Genomic DNA, 17,777 nt, shown 5'->3' with positions numbered 1-17,777 from the left:
AGTACCCCACTTACATCAATGGACAGATCATCCCAAAAGAAAATCAGTAAGGAAATACAAGCCTTATATGACACATTAGAACAGATAGACTTTGTTGATATTAATAGAGCATTTCATCCAAAAGCAGCAAAATACTCATTCTTTTCAAGTTCATATGAACATTCTTCAGCATAGATCACATGCTGGGACACAAAGCAAGCACTGGCACATTAAAGATTGAAATCATATTAACCATATTTTCTCACCATAAAGCCATGAGACCAGAAATCAACTACAAGGAAAAATCTGTAAAAAATACAAACACTTGAAGGCTTAACTATATACTACTAAATAACCAAGGAACCACTGAACAAATCAAAATGGGTATAAAAAAATACCTATAGACAAATGAAAACTAGAACAACAATCTAAACCCATGGGGACTCAGGAAAAGCAGTTTTGAGAGGGAAGTTTATAGCAATACAACCATACTCAGGAAACAAGAAAAATCTCTAACAACATAACTTTACACTTAAAGCAACTAAAGAAAGAGCAAACAAAACTCAAAGTTAGAAGAAGGAAAGAAATCATTAAAAGCTAAGCAGACGGCTCCTTGTCTGACACAACTGACAAAAATTACTGGAAATGGATTAAAGACTTAAACGTATGACCAGAAAACATAAAACGTCTAGAAGAGAGCAGAGGAAAAAGACTCCTTTTACATTCTTCCTAGTAATGGTTTTTTTGGGTATGACATCAAATGCAAATACCAATAACTGTGACTACATCAAACTAAAAAGCTTTTGCAAATTAAAAAAAAAAAAGAACCAAACAATAAAATAAGTAAGTACATATGGAACTAGAGAAAATATATGCAAATCACATATCTAGAAAAGGGTTATTATCCAAACTATAAAGGGAACTTAAACAAATCAGTAGAAAATAATAACCTAATTAAAAGTAGGCAAAGGATCTGAACAGAAGTTTTTCCAAAGAAGTTAAGACGTACAAATAGCCAACACATACATTAAAAAGGTGTTCAAGGAGTTCCCGTCGTGATGCAGTAGTTAACCATGAGGTTGCGGGTTCAATCCCTGCCCTTGCTCAGTGGGTTAACGATCTGGCGTTGCCGTGAGCTGTGGTGTAGGTTGCAGATGCGGCTCGGATCCTGTGTTGCTGTGGCTCTGGCGTAGGCCGGTGGCTACAGCTCCGATTAGACCCCCAGCCTGGGAACCTCCATATGCCACGGGAGTGGCCCAAGAAAAGGCAAAAAGACAAAAATAAAAAAAAAAAAAAATAAATAAAAAAAAAAAAAAGGTTTTCAACAATACTGACCATTAGGGAAATGAAAATCGAAACATCAATGAGACACCACCTTGTAACTGTTAAAATGACTATATTCAAAAAGACAAGAAGTAAGTGCTGGTATGATATGGAGAAAAGAGAACCCTTATACACTGTTGGTAGGAATGTAAACTGGTGCAGTCATTCTGTGAAACAGTACAGAGGTCCCTGAAAAAATTAAAACTGGAACTACCATATGATACAGATTCCCATTTCTGCATAATATCCCCCCAAAATGAAGAAATTATTTTGAGGAGATAAGTACATCCCCATGTTCATTAGTCACAATGGCTAAGATGTGGAAGGAACTTAAATGTCCACTGACAGATGAATGGCTAAAGAAAACATGATATCTATTTTATATACACATATACACAAAGTAGAACATTATTCACCCATTAAAAAGAGGAAACTGCTTTTTTTCTACACTATAAATGAATCTTCAGGACTTATACTAAGTGGAATAAGATAGCAGAGAAAAACAAATAAATTATTATCTTGCTTAATGTGGAATATAAAAAAGTTAAAATTATTTAAACAGAGTAAACTAGTGGTTGCCAGTTGTTGCCAAAATAGGGTGTAAGAAATAGAGAAATAATGGTCAAACAGAATAAACCTCTAGTTATAAGTTGAACAAGTTCTAGAGATATAATATACAACATCACGACTATAGTTAAAAATACTGCATTATATGAAGTTCTCTGGTAGTGCAGTGGGTTAAGGATCCAGTGCTGTCACTGCAGTGGCCTGGGTTTCTATTGTGGCAGGAGTTTTATCCCTGGCCTGGGAACTTCCTCATACCGTGGGTGTGTAAAGCAGCAACAACAACAAAAACAGCAACAAACTAAACTGTACTATATACTTAAAAGATACAAAGAGAGTAGAACCCAAATGCCCTCACATGAATACACACACACAAACAGGTAATTATATGAGGTGTTAGATCTGTTAACTAAGCTTATCACTACAATCATTTTGCAATATGCATGTGTATCAAATTATCAGATGGTACATATTAAACTTACACATGGTATATGTCAATTATATATAAATAAAGCTGGGAAAAAAAGATTTCCAAATATAAATAATGAAGTCTTTCTCATTTAGATTAAAACATGTTAATTCCTTAAGAAAAATAAAATCAGAGCAGAAATAAATGAAGTAGAAATGAAAAAATAGAAAAAAAATTAATGAAACAAAACGCTGCTTCTTTGAAAAGATCAATAAAATTGATAAACCCTTAGCTGGACGCATCAAGAAAAATAGGGAGAGGGCTCAAATCAACAAAATTAGAAATGAAAAGGAGAAGTTACAATAGACATCACAGAAACACAAAGGCTCATAAGCAACTATTACAAGCAACTATATGCCAACAAAATGGATAACCTAAAAGAATGAACAAATTCTTGCAAAAGTACGATCTTCTCAAAGGTGGAAAAGGTGAAACAATTCCTACTAAGATCAAGAACAAGACAAGTATGACCACTCTTGCAACTGTTACTCAACATAGTTTTGCAAGTCCTAGTCTCAGCAATGAGAAGAAAAAGAAATAAAATGAATCCAAATGGAAAATAAAAACTATTACTGTTTTTAGATGACATATAACATACATAGAAAATTCTAAAGATGCTACCAGAAAACTGTTAGAGATCATCAATGAATTAGGTAAAATTTCAGGATACACAATTTAATACACAGAAACTGACTGCATTTACATATACTAACAATGAAGGATCACAAAGAAAAATTAGGGAAACCCAGAAAGAAATCAAAAATGATGCAAACAGATGGAAAGATATACCATGCTTTTGGATTGGAAAATTCAATCCTGCCAAAAAGACTATACTATCAAAAGTAATCTATAGATTCAACAAAATGCCTATCAAATTACCAATGACATTCTTCATAGAACTAGAAGAAAATACTTTAGAATCTGTGTGGAAACACAAAAGACTCAACAGCTGAAGCAACACTGAAAAAGAAAAAGAGAACTGGAAGAATCAGGCTCTCTGACTTTAGACTATACTACAAAGCTACAGTCATCTAAACAATATAGTACTAGCACAAAGACATACAGATCAAGGGAAGAGTACAGAAAACCCAGAAATAAACCCACATGGTCAATCTATGACAAAGTAGGCAAGAATATACAATGCAGAAAAGACAGTCTCTTCAATAAGTGATGTTGGGAAAACTGGACAACTACATGCAAAAGTGACTACTCAATAATCTGTAATAACCTATATGGGAAAAGAATCTGAAAAATAATGGAGATATATATACACACACACACACACACACATATATATACATATATATATATATATATATAACTGCATCATTTTGCTGAACACCAGAAACTAACACAACATTGTAAACCAACTATACTTCAATAAATATTAAAAATTAAAAATAAAAATCAAGAAAGGCGCTACCTACTAGATCGCACATTCCTCCAGGGCTGAGACTAAAGTTTATTTCCAGGCATAATCCTAATACCTAATAAAGCTAGTAATAGTACACACATAATAAAAATATGGATCTTTGTATTCTCAGGATCTAGTAGATTACTATGTAAATAGTGAAAATTGGAGTTCCTGTTGTGGCTCAGTGGTTAACGAATCTGATGAGGAATCATGAGGTTGCGGGTTTGATCCCTGGCCTTGCTCAGTGGGTAAAGGATCCAGTGTTGCCCTGAGCTGTGGTGTAGGTCACAGATGCAGCTCACATCCCGTGTTGCTGAGGCTGTGGCGTAGGCTGGCAGCTACAGCTCTGATCAGACCCCTAGCCTGGGAATCTCTATATGCTGCCAATGTGGGCCTAGAAAAAGACCAAAAAAAAAAAAAAAAGTTAAAATTAATACACAAATACACACATACATACGTATATTTTGAATGTATGAAACCAATCAGCTAATCAATTTTAGGCAAATACATGGCCATATACCTAAATAAATTGAAATTTTCCCCCAGTAAATATAAGGAGTTTTAGAACAGAATCTAAAGCCCCAAAATATAGTTTTTGGCAAATTATAAGAACTGAAAATCTGTATATGCAATATATCTCCAGGTTAGTAAATAACAAAGGTTTTTTGTGATCTTGCAACTTATACTACATTAATGCCTGTTTAATTATGAATTTCTACTACTTTAACAGATATACTTTCAAGTCCAGCACAAATATGAAACATATATTTAAATCATGTGAAATATACATATAACATTATTCTATACTTTTGGATATTTCAAAATGTATTAATAAAAACGAACAACAATTAGATGAGATCCCAATTTTCCAGGGAGTTGAATTCTAGAAATTGTCTGCATGTTTGTCTTTTGAAAACTTAAACACATTTTCTTAAAGAAACAAAGTTAGAAACGTTGACTAGGTTTTCACTGAATTATACAAAAGCCTATTTAGTGTGTGATGTGGTTTGGTACTTATTATGAAAAGAAGCAAAGAAAAACACCATTGAAGCACAATTAAGCAAAACAAGATCAATAAAATTGAGTATTGTTTTATTCACCCCAAATGCAAATACCTCTGGGAAAGAATACAGGTTTAAGTAAAGGACTGACAGAGAGATACATGAAGACACTATGGAAATTTTAAAGTGGACTTGTAGGTTTTGGAGGTTAACAGCATGCCTGCCTCATATCTAATTTATCTCCAAACATTATGAGCCAAAACATACTAGGCTCAACTTTTAGGTCACAAATGTAATGATAAAAGGGAAGAAAGAGGATATTTTTAAACAAAAGGAAAAAAAAAAAAAAGAGAGAGTGTCCATGGGAGCAGTACAAACTCTATGGCTAGAAGGTGATTCTGCCAGCAGCCTGGTAGGGGACTGCAATAATAGTGCACAGTTTGTGGCAAGCTTCAGGAAAAGTCCAAGTGGCACAAGTTCTGCAATTGGCCACAAGAGCCAGGAATGGCCCTATAGGTGGGCAGAGTGACTGCAAGAACAGCACAAGCTCCTAAGAGGGGCCTGGCAGAGCGAAGGAACATGGGAATGGTGTTCCTTTTGCAGCTACAGATAGTGCCTTTTATCATCAGCTAGAGAACAGCCGCTGCCTTTAGGGCTACAGATAGTGCTTCCTAGAGCAGCCAAACAAAGATAGTGACCATGGGAACAGGCACCTCCCCCCATGGCTACATGAGAGCAATCCCGAGAGCCTCCTTGGCAAAGGGAAGGACTGCTATTCATGTTGCCAGCTACAGGAAATGGTTCTGAGAGCTTCTGGTAGCAAGCGGGGGTTGTGGGAGCCACTGTTGCCCGCCGCTACAAAAGCAGTCCTGTGAACCAAGAACCAATGCCACCACTTTCACAGACCCCATCCCAAGCAGCCAACCAACTCTAGGTTGGTAGAGGTAGCATGATACTGCTGCTTGCATCTTGTGCTCTCGGTACATGTGAGCCACTACCACCCCTGAAAACTCCAGGACTGGGCATCAGCTGCTGAATCTACATACTTGGTGTCATGGGGACCATAAGTACAAAAAGACAGACAATATGAGATGACAAAGAAGTAACTTTCAGACAAAGGAACAAGACAAAATAAATAAATGAAGAGGAGATAAGCAACTTCTCACTTGAGTTGAGGGAACACAGAGAATCCCATACAGGATAAACCCAAGGAGAAACATGGAAAGACATATACTAACCAAACTGATAAACTTTAAATACAAAGAAAAAAGTATTAAAAGCCACAAGGGAAAAGCAACAAATAACATACAAGGGAACCCCCATAAAGATATCAGCCTACATTTCAAAAGAAACTCTGTAAGCTAGAAGGGAGTAGCAATATATATTTAAGGTCATGAAGGGATGACCAGGAATACTCCACTCATCAAGGCTCTCATTCAGATTTAATGGAGATCAAAAGTTTTTCAGACAAGGAAAAGCTAGGAAAATTCAGCACCACCAAACCAGCTCTACAACAAATACTAAAAAGGACTCCTCTAGTAAGAAAAGGAAAGGTCACAATTAGAATCAAGAAAACTACAAATGAGAAGGCTTACAAGTAAAGGCAAACATAAAGATATGAAATCATATATACACAAATATGATACCAAAGCCAGCAATCATGAGGAGGGTACAAATGCAGAATACTGAAAATACATTTGCAATTAAGAGACCAGGAACCAAAACCAATTCTGTACATATGGTTATATCAAAATCTAATGGGAACTACAAACCAAAAAACTACAAGGGACACACACTTGAAAAAGAAAAAGCAAACCAAATACAATACTAAAGACAGTCAGAAAATCACAAGAGAAGAGAACAAAAGAGGAAGGGGAAAAAAAGACCTAAAATAATGAGTCTGAAACAATTTAGGAAATGGCAATAATACACACATATCCATCATTACATTAAAGGTAAGTGTATTAAATGCCCCAACCAAAAGACACAGACCAAATGAATGGATACAAAAACAAGACCCAGGAGTTCCCATTGTGGCTCAGTGGTTAATAAATTTGACTAGGAACCATGAGGTTGCAGGTTCAATCCCTGGCCTTGTTCAGTGGGTTAAGGATCCAGTGTTGCCATGAGCTGTGGTGTAGGTCACAGTCATGGATCAGATTCCACATTGCTATGGCTCTGGCATTGGCCGGCGGCTACAGCTCTGATTAGACCCCTAGCCTGGGAACCTCCATATGCCACAGGTGTGGCCCTAGAAAAGACAAAAAAGACAAAAAAAAAAAAACCAAAAAAAAAAAAAACCCATATATATGCTATTTACAAAAGACCCACTTCAGACATAAGGACACATACAGACTGAAAGTGAGGGGATGGAAGAAGGTATTAGATGCAAACGGAAATCAAAGGAAAGCAGGAGTAGCAATATTTATATCAAACAAAATACTTACTTTTATTTTATTTTTTTTTTCTGCTGGTTTATTTATTTATTTATTCAAAATACTTACTTTTAAAATAAAGAGGTCACAAGAGACAAAGGGCACTTTATAAATATAAATTGATCAAAGGATCAATCCAAGAAGAAGATACAACAAATGTAAATATATATGCACCCAACATAGGAGCACCACAGTTACGCTAACTGTGATAAGAGGAGAAATCAACAACAATACAACAGTGGGGGACTTTAACACCCATTTACAGCAATGGACAGATCATCCAGACAGAACTAGAACAAAATACTTTAAAATTTTTATGGGAACACAGCAGACCCTCAATAGCCAAAGCAACATTGAAAAAGAAAAACGAAACTGGAGGACTCAGGTGCCCTGCCTTCCAAATACACAAAGCTACAGTTATCAAAACATATGATGCACAAAAACAGAACTATGGTTCAGTGGAACAGGACAGAATGCCCAGAAATAAACCCAAGCCCCTATGGTCAACTAATCTATGTCAAAGGAGGCAACAACACACAGTGGAAGAAGACAGTTTCTTCAAAAATGGTGCTGGGAAAACTGGACAGCTACATGTAAAACAATGAAATTAGAACACTCTCTAATACCACTCACAAAAACTAACTAAACGGATTAAAGACCTAAATGTAAGGCCAGAAATTATAAAATTCCTAGAGGAAAAGAGACAGAATGCTCTTTGACATAAATCACAACATCTTGTTTGTTCCATCTCCTAAAAGAATGCAATAAAAAGAAAAATAAGACAATGGGACCTAATTAAACTCAAAAGGTTTTGCACAGCAAAGGAAAACATAAGCGAACAAACAAAAAGAAAGAAAAGAAAAAGAAAACTCACAGAATGGGAGAAAATCTTTGTAAAGGCTGTAACTGATCTGGGTCTAATCTCCCAAATGTACAAGCGATTCCTACAACTCAACAACAACAACAACAAAACAAACAACCCAATCAAAAAATAGGCAGAAGACCTAAATAGACATTTCTCCAAAAAAGACAGGGATATGGCCAACAGGCACATGAAAAGATGCTACATGTCACTAATTAATAGATAAATGCAAATCAAAACAACGAGATACCACCTCACACCAGTCATAATAGCCATCATTAATAAGTCTACAAACAATAAATGCTAGAGAGGGTGCAGAGAAAAGGGAACCTTCCTTCATTGTTGGTGGGAATGTAAACTGGTACAACCACTGTGGCAGACAGTATAGATGTTACTCAGAAAACTAAATATAGAACTACTATATGATCCATTAATCCCACTCCTGGGTATATATCAGACAAAACCATAATTCAAAAATACAGGTGTACCCTTATGTTCATTGCAGCACTAATCACAATAGCCAAGACATGGAAACAACCTAAATGTCCATCAACAAATGAATGGATTAAGAAGATGTAGTGCATATATACAATGGAATACTACTCAGCCATATAAAAGAATGTAATAATGCCATTTGCAGCAACTTGGATGCAAGTAGAGATTAATAATACTAAGTGAAGAAAGTCACAAAGGGAAGACAAATATCATATGATATCACTTATATGTGGAATCTAAAATATGGCACAAAGGAAACTACCTATAGAACAGAAAAAGACTCATGGACATAGAGAACAGAGTTGTGCTTACCAAAGGGAAGGGGGAGGATGTGGGATGCACAGGGAGTTAGGGGTTGGTAGATGCAAACTATTACATTTCAAAAAAAAAGTTTCCTGAAGTATTGGGACATGAATTTGAAGAACAAAGAGAAAAATGCACAAATGAATGTGCACTGTGATAGAAAGATTATCTGGCTCTAAATTAACTGAGCTACAACAGTAGCTCAACAGTACAGCTACAACAGTAACAAAACATTTTAAATCCATAAAGTGTGTTATAAACATAATCACCGTAAGGTTAGAATGGTGAAGGCAGAGATACTGGATCAAAACCTTGTCCTCTCAGTAAAATGATAATCCAGCCTAGCTGCTATCAAGAAGGCTGGTACGAAGTCCAGGACAGTGGGACGGGAGAGTATGGGAGAGTGAACCTTCAAAATTTCATTGCTCAAAACCAGCAAGGCCTATATTTTCAAATACCGACCTCAGTCCATACTTTGATACACTGTTTCATAGAACCATTAACCTCTGGATGCCACAGAAAATCCTGAAAAAGAAATGTAAGAAAGGAAAAAACTAATGTTATATCCACCATTCAAAATAAATATTAGCATATCTCTTACAGAGTATTTAAAAGTAAAACACCACCTTGTCTATAATATCTTCATTTCTCACCTCAACTTGTTAAGAGTCTCACAATAGTTCTCCTTGTGTTCACTTTTGCTTTTTTCTAAAATATTCTCCACATTTTAGCCAGAGTAATGTTTTAAAAATTTAAATCCAGGAGTTTTTGTTGTGGCTTAGCAGGATAAGAACCTGACATAGTGTATGTGAAGATACGGGTTTGATCTCTGGTCTTGTTCAGTGGGTTAAGGATCCAGCGCTGCTACAAACTGTGATATAGGTTGCAGATGCAGTTAGGATCTGGCATTGCTGTGGCTGTGGTATAGGTCCCAACTATAGCTTTGAGTCAACCCCTAGCCCAGGAATTTCTATATGCCTCAGGTGTGACCTTACAAAGGAAAAAAAAAATTAAATTAAATCTGAGCTTGCCACGTTCCTGCTTAAATTTCAAAGACTTTCAACTGCCATCAGAATAAATTCCAAAGTCCTTAAAATTCCTAAGAAAGTGCAGGATATGGCCTCTGCCTAGACATTCTGTTTCTTCTCCTGCCACTTTCCCTCTTACTCTAAGTACCCTTTTGGTTCTTGTTCAGCTTCTAGAATTTTCTACGAGCTCCTTTTTCTCCAGGGCTTTGTACATATTGTTCCTTCTGCCTATAATACTCATAAATTCTTCCACTGAGCCTAATCAGCAACTACTTATCCTTGGGGCCTCCATTAAAACATCATTTCCCTAAGAAGAAAAACTACTTTTAATTCCTTATTCTATACATTTCTAATGCCTCACTTTTTCCTTTTTGCCATCCCTATACCATGTTCAATTCCATGTAGAGAACTATAATGACTGGCAAGTTCCATTAGATCTAGGAATTGTCTTGATCCTCATCTGTATTCTCAGTGTCTAGAAGCCACTGTGACTGAGAACTCAGAAAATTCACATGTATTTCTTTTATAAACATTAATCCTGAATACATACTGGTTTCAAATTAATGTAAGATTATTTTTTTCTGGATAAAAAGTTGAGAGACCAGATTTTCTATTTTATTACACAAAACAGTGTACACTATTAAATTATCTTACTCTACTTATCTATTCTAAATACAATGAAATACATTTAGTATGTACAAAGCATTAGGTTATCTGCAAATAAATTTACCAACAAACAGATTCAACATTATAACACTATAAGAACTTACCACTTTAACTGATGCAATCTTGTCTTCAAAAGGAATGTTTTCATGCTACCATTAAAAAAAAGAGCAAAGACAACAGAGAAATGTTAATATATAGATTAATTTTATGTAAATAATTCCTCCTTTAGCTGCTTTTGTTAATTTATTTATACACTTTATCCTTTTTTTTTTTTTTTTTTTTTTTTTTGTCTTTTAAGGCCGCACTGGTGGCAAATGGAGGTTCCCAAGCTAGGGGTCAAATTGGAGCTGTAGCTGCTGGCCTACACCAGAGCCACAGCAACGCTGGATCTGAGCCGCGTCTGCAACCTACACCACAGCTCACGGCAATGCCAGATCCTTAACCCACTGAGCAACACCAGGGATTGAACCCATGTCCTCATGGATGCTAGTCGGGTTTGTTAACCTCCAAGCCATGACTGGCACTCCAAATTCTTTACATACAATTTGAAGGGGAAAAGACCTGCATAAAGTACCAAAAAATAAGTGACATTAGTTAATTTGTTTATACGTGATCTTCAACATTTTCAATGAAGTTTAAAGATAAAGCCAGAACTACAAGAACAAGCAGCTATGTGAACATGCCTACATAAATTATCTTTTTGTCAAACTTCTCATGATTCTAATTTAGTCCTAGCATTATTATCTGTGGCAGAGACTGACTGCTACCCTGAGTCCCTTCTAGTCAGACAGGACCACATGACTAGTTCTGTCCAATGTAATATGGCTAGCTGTAATATGGGTCACTTCTTGCCTAAAGTTCCCAGGACAGTTCCCTCTGACTTATCCTGACTACAGAGACTGAGGAGGTTGAAATGTTCCAAATGGTACAACTGGAAAATGATAAAAATTCCAATAGCAAAAATCCCTGAATGACTGAATGGAGCGAAGTCCCTTGTCAATCCACCTAGGACATGTAGTACTAAGTATTAAGATTTTAGAGTGGTTTGCTGCTATCGCAAGATGTAGTCCATTTTTACCAATATACTAGTATAGGCCCTGTCTAAACAGGAAGACATATATAACTCTAGATTATTGTAGATTTCAATTTAAGATGGTAGATAAGTAGCTCACTTGTAGAGAAAACTAAAATCCAGATACTACAACTTCTTATAACTAAGTGTTCATTATAAAGAAAAAAAATCTTTTTATAGGTAAATATTCAGGGTGGAATAGAGGTGGTTAATAAGAAACTACTTCTCTTCTTTGAAACCAAAGTTGAAATGTTTTCATTAATTTAACCAAAAAGTATTTGCTTTTATTATCTCTATGAAATAAGGTTTGCTTTTATCAACGGGATAACTTTTTAAGCCCTTGTTAGTCCTGCTTAAGCATCTTTTGCTAAAATGGCTCTTGAGGCCATTAATTCAATGGAACTTTAAGCTATGTTACATAAAGTTTCCTTGGTCCAATAAGTGTAGGAAATACTGGGTCAGGGAAATCACACAGGTGTTCTCCTCCCCCTACCCCATCTTAACCTTTAAAAAAATTTCCTCGGAGAAATAGTATTCCTCTTTTTGCATAGCACAATTAATTCAATTAATTAAATCTCTTCACTTCATTATTTTAATATAACATTCAATATATATAAAAGAATATAGCACATATATGTAAATTACAAGGCATAGTAAAAAAACAAGCACTCATGAATCCATGGCACAAATTAGAGAATTACTAACACACTGAATGACCTGTGTGGCCCTCTTCCTCTCTAAATATCTTACTTCACCCAAAGGAAACAACCATCTTAAATTTTGCTTATATCTTGCCTTCTTTTTAATGATACAGTTTTGTCAACTATATGTATCCTTAGATTATATACTATTCAGTGTTGGCTTTCTTTCCAACTTTTAATTTTGAAAAATTTCAGACTTACCACAAAGATGATACCATTTACCAATTCTTAACATCTTCTACACTAGGTTATGTGTCTCTCTGCACCACATATACATAGTTTTTCTCTTTTGCTGAACCATATGAAAGCAAACTGCAGACAGTAATTTATCCTTAAATACCTAAAGACACATCTCCTAAGAATATGAACATTCTTTTACTTAACTTCAATACTATAGTCCTACCTAAGAATATGACATTGATAAACTATAATCTAGGAGTCCCTGCTTTGGCTCCATGGAATCGGCATCTCTGGAGCCATGATCACAGGTTCAATTCCCAGCCCATTTTAGGATCTGGAATTGCCAGCTCAGATCTGGTTCCTTGCCAAGGAACTCTATATTCCTTGGGCTGGCCAAAAAAGAAAAAAAAAAAATTATCTGATATACAGTCCACAATCAAATTTTCCTAATTTTCCCAATAATGTCTTCTCCACAGTTTTTATATATTAATCTAGAATTCAATTAAAACTATGTATTGCATTTAGTTTTCATCCTTTTTTAGTTTCATTTAATCTAGAACATTCTCTGGGCTTTTAAAACTTTTACATATCAATTTATTTTATCAATATATTTCAAATATTATATTTATTATTTTTATAAAATCTAGGTCAGTTGATATAATGCACCAAACCTAGATTACAAACATCACTGATAGTTACCTCCTTGCACGTGTCTTTTTATGTTTCCCTAATAATAGTTCTAAAGGTTCACAGACTATACAAATGTTCACCCTCACATGATAATGCAAATTATTTTTTGAAGTGTTTGTAACAATGTACTCTCACCAGTAGTTTATGAGACACAGCCTCTCCAACATAACTTGTCAGACTTCATATCTTTCTGCCTTGTCAAATTTAATTTCTGCCACTAAAGTAGGTACAAAGCAGTATCTCACTATGGCCTTAATTTGCATTTCTCTGATTACATAATAAGGTTAAACATCTTCAGATTTACACTGGGATTTATGAAAGTATGCCTATCCCCTTTTTATTCTCCTGGGTTATCTTTTTTATTAACTGGTTCCTTTTATTTCTTGGATACATGCAACAAATATATCCACTTTATAGCTTGTCTTTTTTCTTTAAGGTATCTTTTTTTTTTTTTTTTTTTTTGTCTTTTTTTGCCTTTTCTAGGGCCGCTCCCGCGGCATATGGAGGTTCCCAGGCTAGGGGTCGAATCAGAGCTGTAGCCACCGTCCTACGCCAGAGCCACGGCAACACGGGATCCGAGATGCATCTGTAGCCTACACCACAGCTCACAGCAACGCCGGATCGTTAACCCACTGAGCAAGGGCAGTGACTGAACTCACAACCTCATGGTTCCTAGTCGGATTCGTTAACCACTGCGCCACGACAGGAACTCCTCTTTAAGGTATCTTTTGATGATAATCTTAAAGTATGTTAATTTATTCATCTTTTATTTTATGGTTAGCACTTCTTGTTTCTCACATAAGAAACTTATTCCTACTTGAGGTTGAGTGCTGTCCCTTGAGGTATTAAAGATATTCTACATTTTTTCCTAAAGATTTCAAAGTTTGGACTCTCACATTTAAGTCTAAATCCATTTAGAAATGATTATACTTGATTATACTTGATGGTGTGAGGTAGGAGTCCGATTTCACTTTTTTCCATATATATATATATATATAGAATATATAATATATATATATATATATATATATATATATATATATCTCCAATTGCCTCAGCATCATTAATTGACTAGCACTTTCTATCCCCAGGGATCTTTAATGACATATCCGTTACTTATTAAATCTTTGCATATGCATGCGTCTATTTCAGAGGTCTATATTCTGTTCCACTGGTTTTGTTGTTTAGCTCTACCAATAATACATTGCCATAATTACTACATAGTTAAAACAGGTCTTGATATTGGAGATCAATATCTCTTGTCCATGCTCTCCATATAAAATTTGGAATGAGTCCATGCTCTCCATATAAAATTTGGAATGAATTTAAGAAAAAACTTTAGTACAAGCAAATGTGCCAATAAACCCTTATAGCTATTGCTTATCTGAAAATGAATTATATTTCAAGAATAGAGGAATCTGTATGCCAGGGATACGGTTCCAGCTTGAAACTTACTTTCTATCAGAACTTTAAAGCTATTAGTCTACTGTCCTCTGGTTCCCATTATTACTACTGAGAAACATGTTGGCTCAAAGCTTAGCCTTCTACTTATAGTCACTGCAGCTACAAGCATCTGTCTCCAGGGTAACCTGAATCTCTATTGCATGCCTACTGTTATTGTTCCCACCTCTGGTTTTGCCCCTTAGTTTGTTCCTTTTCAGGGGTGTATCTCAAAGTCTAGAAATACATCAACAAGTGCGGTTTTTTTTAATCTAGGATCTAGTTGGTTTGAGGTGGAAGGGGCCCCCAGAGTATCTAGCTTGCCCTTTGGCTGGAAGCAACAGAAAAATGTTTCTTTACTGTAAGACTTCTCAGGTTTTTAATATCCTAGCCTAAATTAAAACCATCTAAGAGCAGGATATGATATTTAGCTCTGCCCAAACTTATTTGACCAGAGCTTCTTACAGAACAAGTTTTCCACAAAATATAATCTGAAAAAAATCCTGCTCTAAAATTTCCTTTAAAAAAATTTTTCCTCAATAGAGAAAAGAGACAAGTTTGAACAAACAATTATCTTCAATGTTCCTATTCTACTAAAATGAATCCTATTACCAAGGCTAAAAAAACACAACAAAATAAAACAAACAAAAACTTTAATGGAGTTACACAACATGCTGGGCTGTGCTAGGCATAAGACATGAATTTTGAAACAATGATAACACACAGTCTCTGTCCTCAAGGTGTTCAGAGACAAGAATAACTAAAACACAATATGGCAAATGCTCCACTAGCAGTTTGAATTACTTAGTTTTACAATAGCTCTCTCTTAAAGATTGTAACAAACTGTCTTTTTAAAAATGAATACAGGAATTCCCGTTGTGGCGCAGCAGAAACAAATCTGACTAGGAACCATGAGGTTGCGGGTTCAATCCCTGGCCTCACTCAGTGGGTTAAGGATCCAGCGTTACCATGAGCTATGGTGTAGGTCACAGACACGGCTCGGATCTGGCGTGGCTGTGGCTCTGGCATAGGCCAGTGGCTACAGCTTCCATTAGATCCCTAGCATGGGAACCTCCATATGCCGTGGGTGCGGCCCTAGAAAGCACAAAAAGACGCAAAAAAAAAAAAAAAAAAAAAAAGTAAAAATAAAATAAAAATGCATACAAAGTAAAATGTATCTTGTTTGATAACTGTGGGATAAGCAGACAGCTCTAGAAAATAAAAAATGGAAACCCAGGTGTTAAAACTAGGGCTCAAAAACAATTTACCATATTGTACCCATTTTTGGCTACAGACTAAACCATTACAGCTTTTTTAAAATTGTTGCCAAATACATTATTCAATTTTCAAAAATCATATTCTAGGCCTAGAAATATTAAATTTTTTTAAATTAGAAATCTATTTTTAAATGTTTACTGAGTTTTCTACTTTAAACTATAAGAATCTCATGTCATTAAATAGCTCCAACTCTTCTGTATAATTTCCTATTTATAAATACAAATTGGAAAACACACTTATAGATGACAAATAAAATGAAAAAAATTGACTTTATCCTCTATTATACAGCTTTAAAATCTGTATTAGTCTTTTCTAGTAGACGAAATCTCTAATAGCCTATGGGTTTCTCTCACAAGGAATAGTTCCTAAGCACTTAATATCCACTACCATGATCACTATGAGACTAGCCACTTAGCTATGAAGTGCCTAAATTTTCAGCTTCTTACCACTGGGCAAGTTGATGTGTACAGGCAGGCAGATTTTCATCATAAATTCATGATCTACTACCCCTACAATTCTGAGCTTTCTTGTACTTTATTTTCTCTTCTTGCCACTTCCTACTTCCAATCATATGCAGTTGAAGACAGTGATAGCACCTTGAATCACTTCAAAAATATAAACAGAAGGATATGATAATGCATAAAAACATTAACAAACATTCAGAGATGTTCATCCTTGTGAGTTTTCAAAACAAGACATATATTTTTAAATGAGAGACACAAAAAACAGCAGAAATTTGTTGCATTGTCATTTTAACTATATAGCATGAATGCTTAGTGCCAGAAAGGTTGCAGTGTACATTGCTAATTACAACAAAGATTGAAACAGTTTAACAATATAGTCAATAATAATAAAAGTATTTATATTTTTTAACCTAGTATCTGCATTGTAGAGTTTCTATCCGAAGGAGACATCTTAAAAAGCAAAGTTTTAGCACAAATATACTTTTTAAAATGTCCTTTTAAAATTGCAAAATAGGACCAGAGACAAGATGGCAGAGAAGGACTCAGCTTACCTACTCTCATAAAAACACCAAAATTATAACTAACTGCTGAACAACCATCAACAAAACAGACTGAAAACTACCAAAAAAGAGAACCTACACCAAAAGACAAAGAATAAGCCACACAAAGATGGCAGGAGGGGCACTTTCACAATCTCATAACCACTGGTGGGTGACATATAGACTGGAAAATAACTATATCACAGAGGCTCTCCTACAGGAGTGAGACTTCTGAACCCCATGTCAGTTTCCCCAGCCTGGGGTTTTGGCATTGGGAGAAGGATCCCTTGGAGCATTTGTGTTGAGGGACACCAGGGCTTGAGGGCAGAAGCTCCTCAGGACGGGGTAAAGAGAGACTCCATTCTATAAGGGCACACAAAGGCTTTCATGTGCACTGGGACCCAGGGGAAAGCAGAGACTCTATAACAATCTGGGTCAAATCTACCTGTGGGTCTTGGAGGGTCTCCTGGGGAAGCACTGGGAGGCTGTGGCTCAATGTGAGGACCAGACCTTGGAGGTGGAGTTTCCAGGGAATAAACACTGGTGTGAGCTCTCCCAGAGGCTGCCATTTTGGAAAAACCTGGCCCTACCCATCAGAGCTGAGAGGCCAAACAACAAACAGGGTGGGAACACAACCCCACCTGTCACCAAACAGCATGCCTAAATTTCTCCCGGACAGACAGCCACCTCCATCACACCAGGAGATAAGACTCAGCTCCACCTAACAGGTTGTAAGCACCAGTTGCTCCTCAGGAAGCCTGCCACAAGCCCATGTATCAGCTTCACCCAAACGGGTGGAGGCACCAGAAGCAAGAGAGGGTACAACCCTGTAGCCTGCAAAAGGAGACCACACAAAAAGCTATACAAAATGAAA

At 36.0% G+C, this 17,777-nt stretch overlaps 1 protein-coding gene across 6 annotated transcripts in view; it reads right to left on the bottom strand.

Annotated features, from left to right (window-relative positions):
• The window catches only part of CASD1 (CAS1 domain containing 1), a 70,918-nt gene that overhangs the window by 37,882 nt on the left and 15,259 nt on the right, over positions 1–17,777 (bottom strand). For 4 of the 6 annotated variants that reach the window (XM_084977044.1, XM_084977043.1, XM_021063369.2 and 1 more), the window contains exons 4-5: positions 10,644–10,688; positions 9,308–9,370 (exon numbers count right to left, since the gene is read on the bottom strand). In XM_084977044.1, coding sequence (XP_084833170.1) covers positions 9,308–9,370; positions 10,644–10,688 — 108 coding nt within the window. Of the gene's footprint in view, positions 1–9,307; positions 9,371–10,643; positions 10,689–16,346; positions 16,506–17,777 lie in introns of those variants that run through there. The other 2 variants (XM_084977045.1, XM_084977046.1) reach the window with 1 other exon arrangement.

The sequence above is a fragment of the Sus scrofa genome, chromosome 9 (assembly GCF_054392235.1).
Source record: "Sus scrofa isolate SSC_HxYL_T2T_F1_AM1 chromosome 9, Sscrofa_HxYL_maternal_Yorkshire_Landrace_v2.0, whole genome shotgun sequence".
Taxonomy (NCBI): Eukaryota; Metazoa; Chordata; class Mammalia; order Artiodactyla; family Suidae; genus Sus; species Sus scrofa.
The sequence above is the reverse complement of the archived record's forward strand: the minus strand, read 5'-3'. Positions and strand labels throughout refer to the sequence as shown.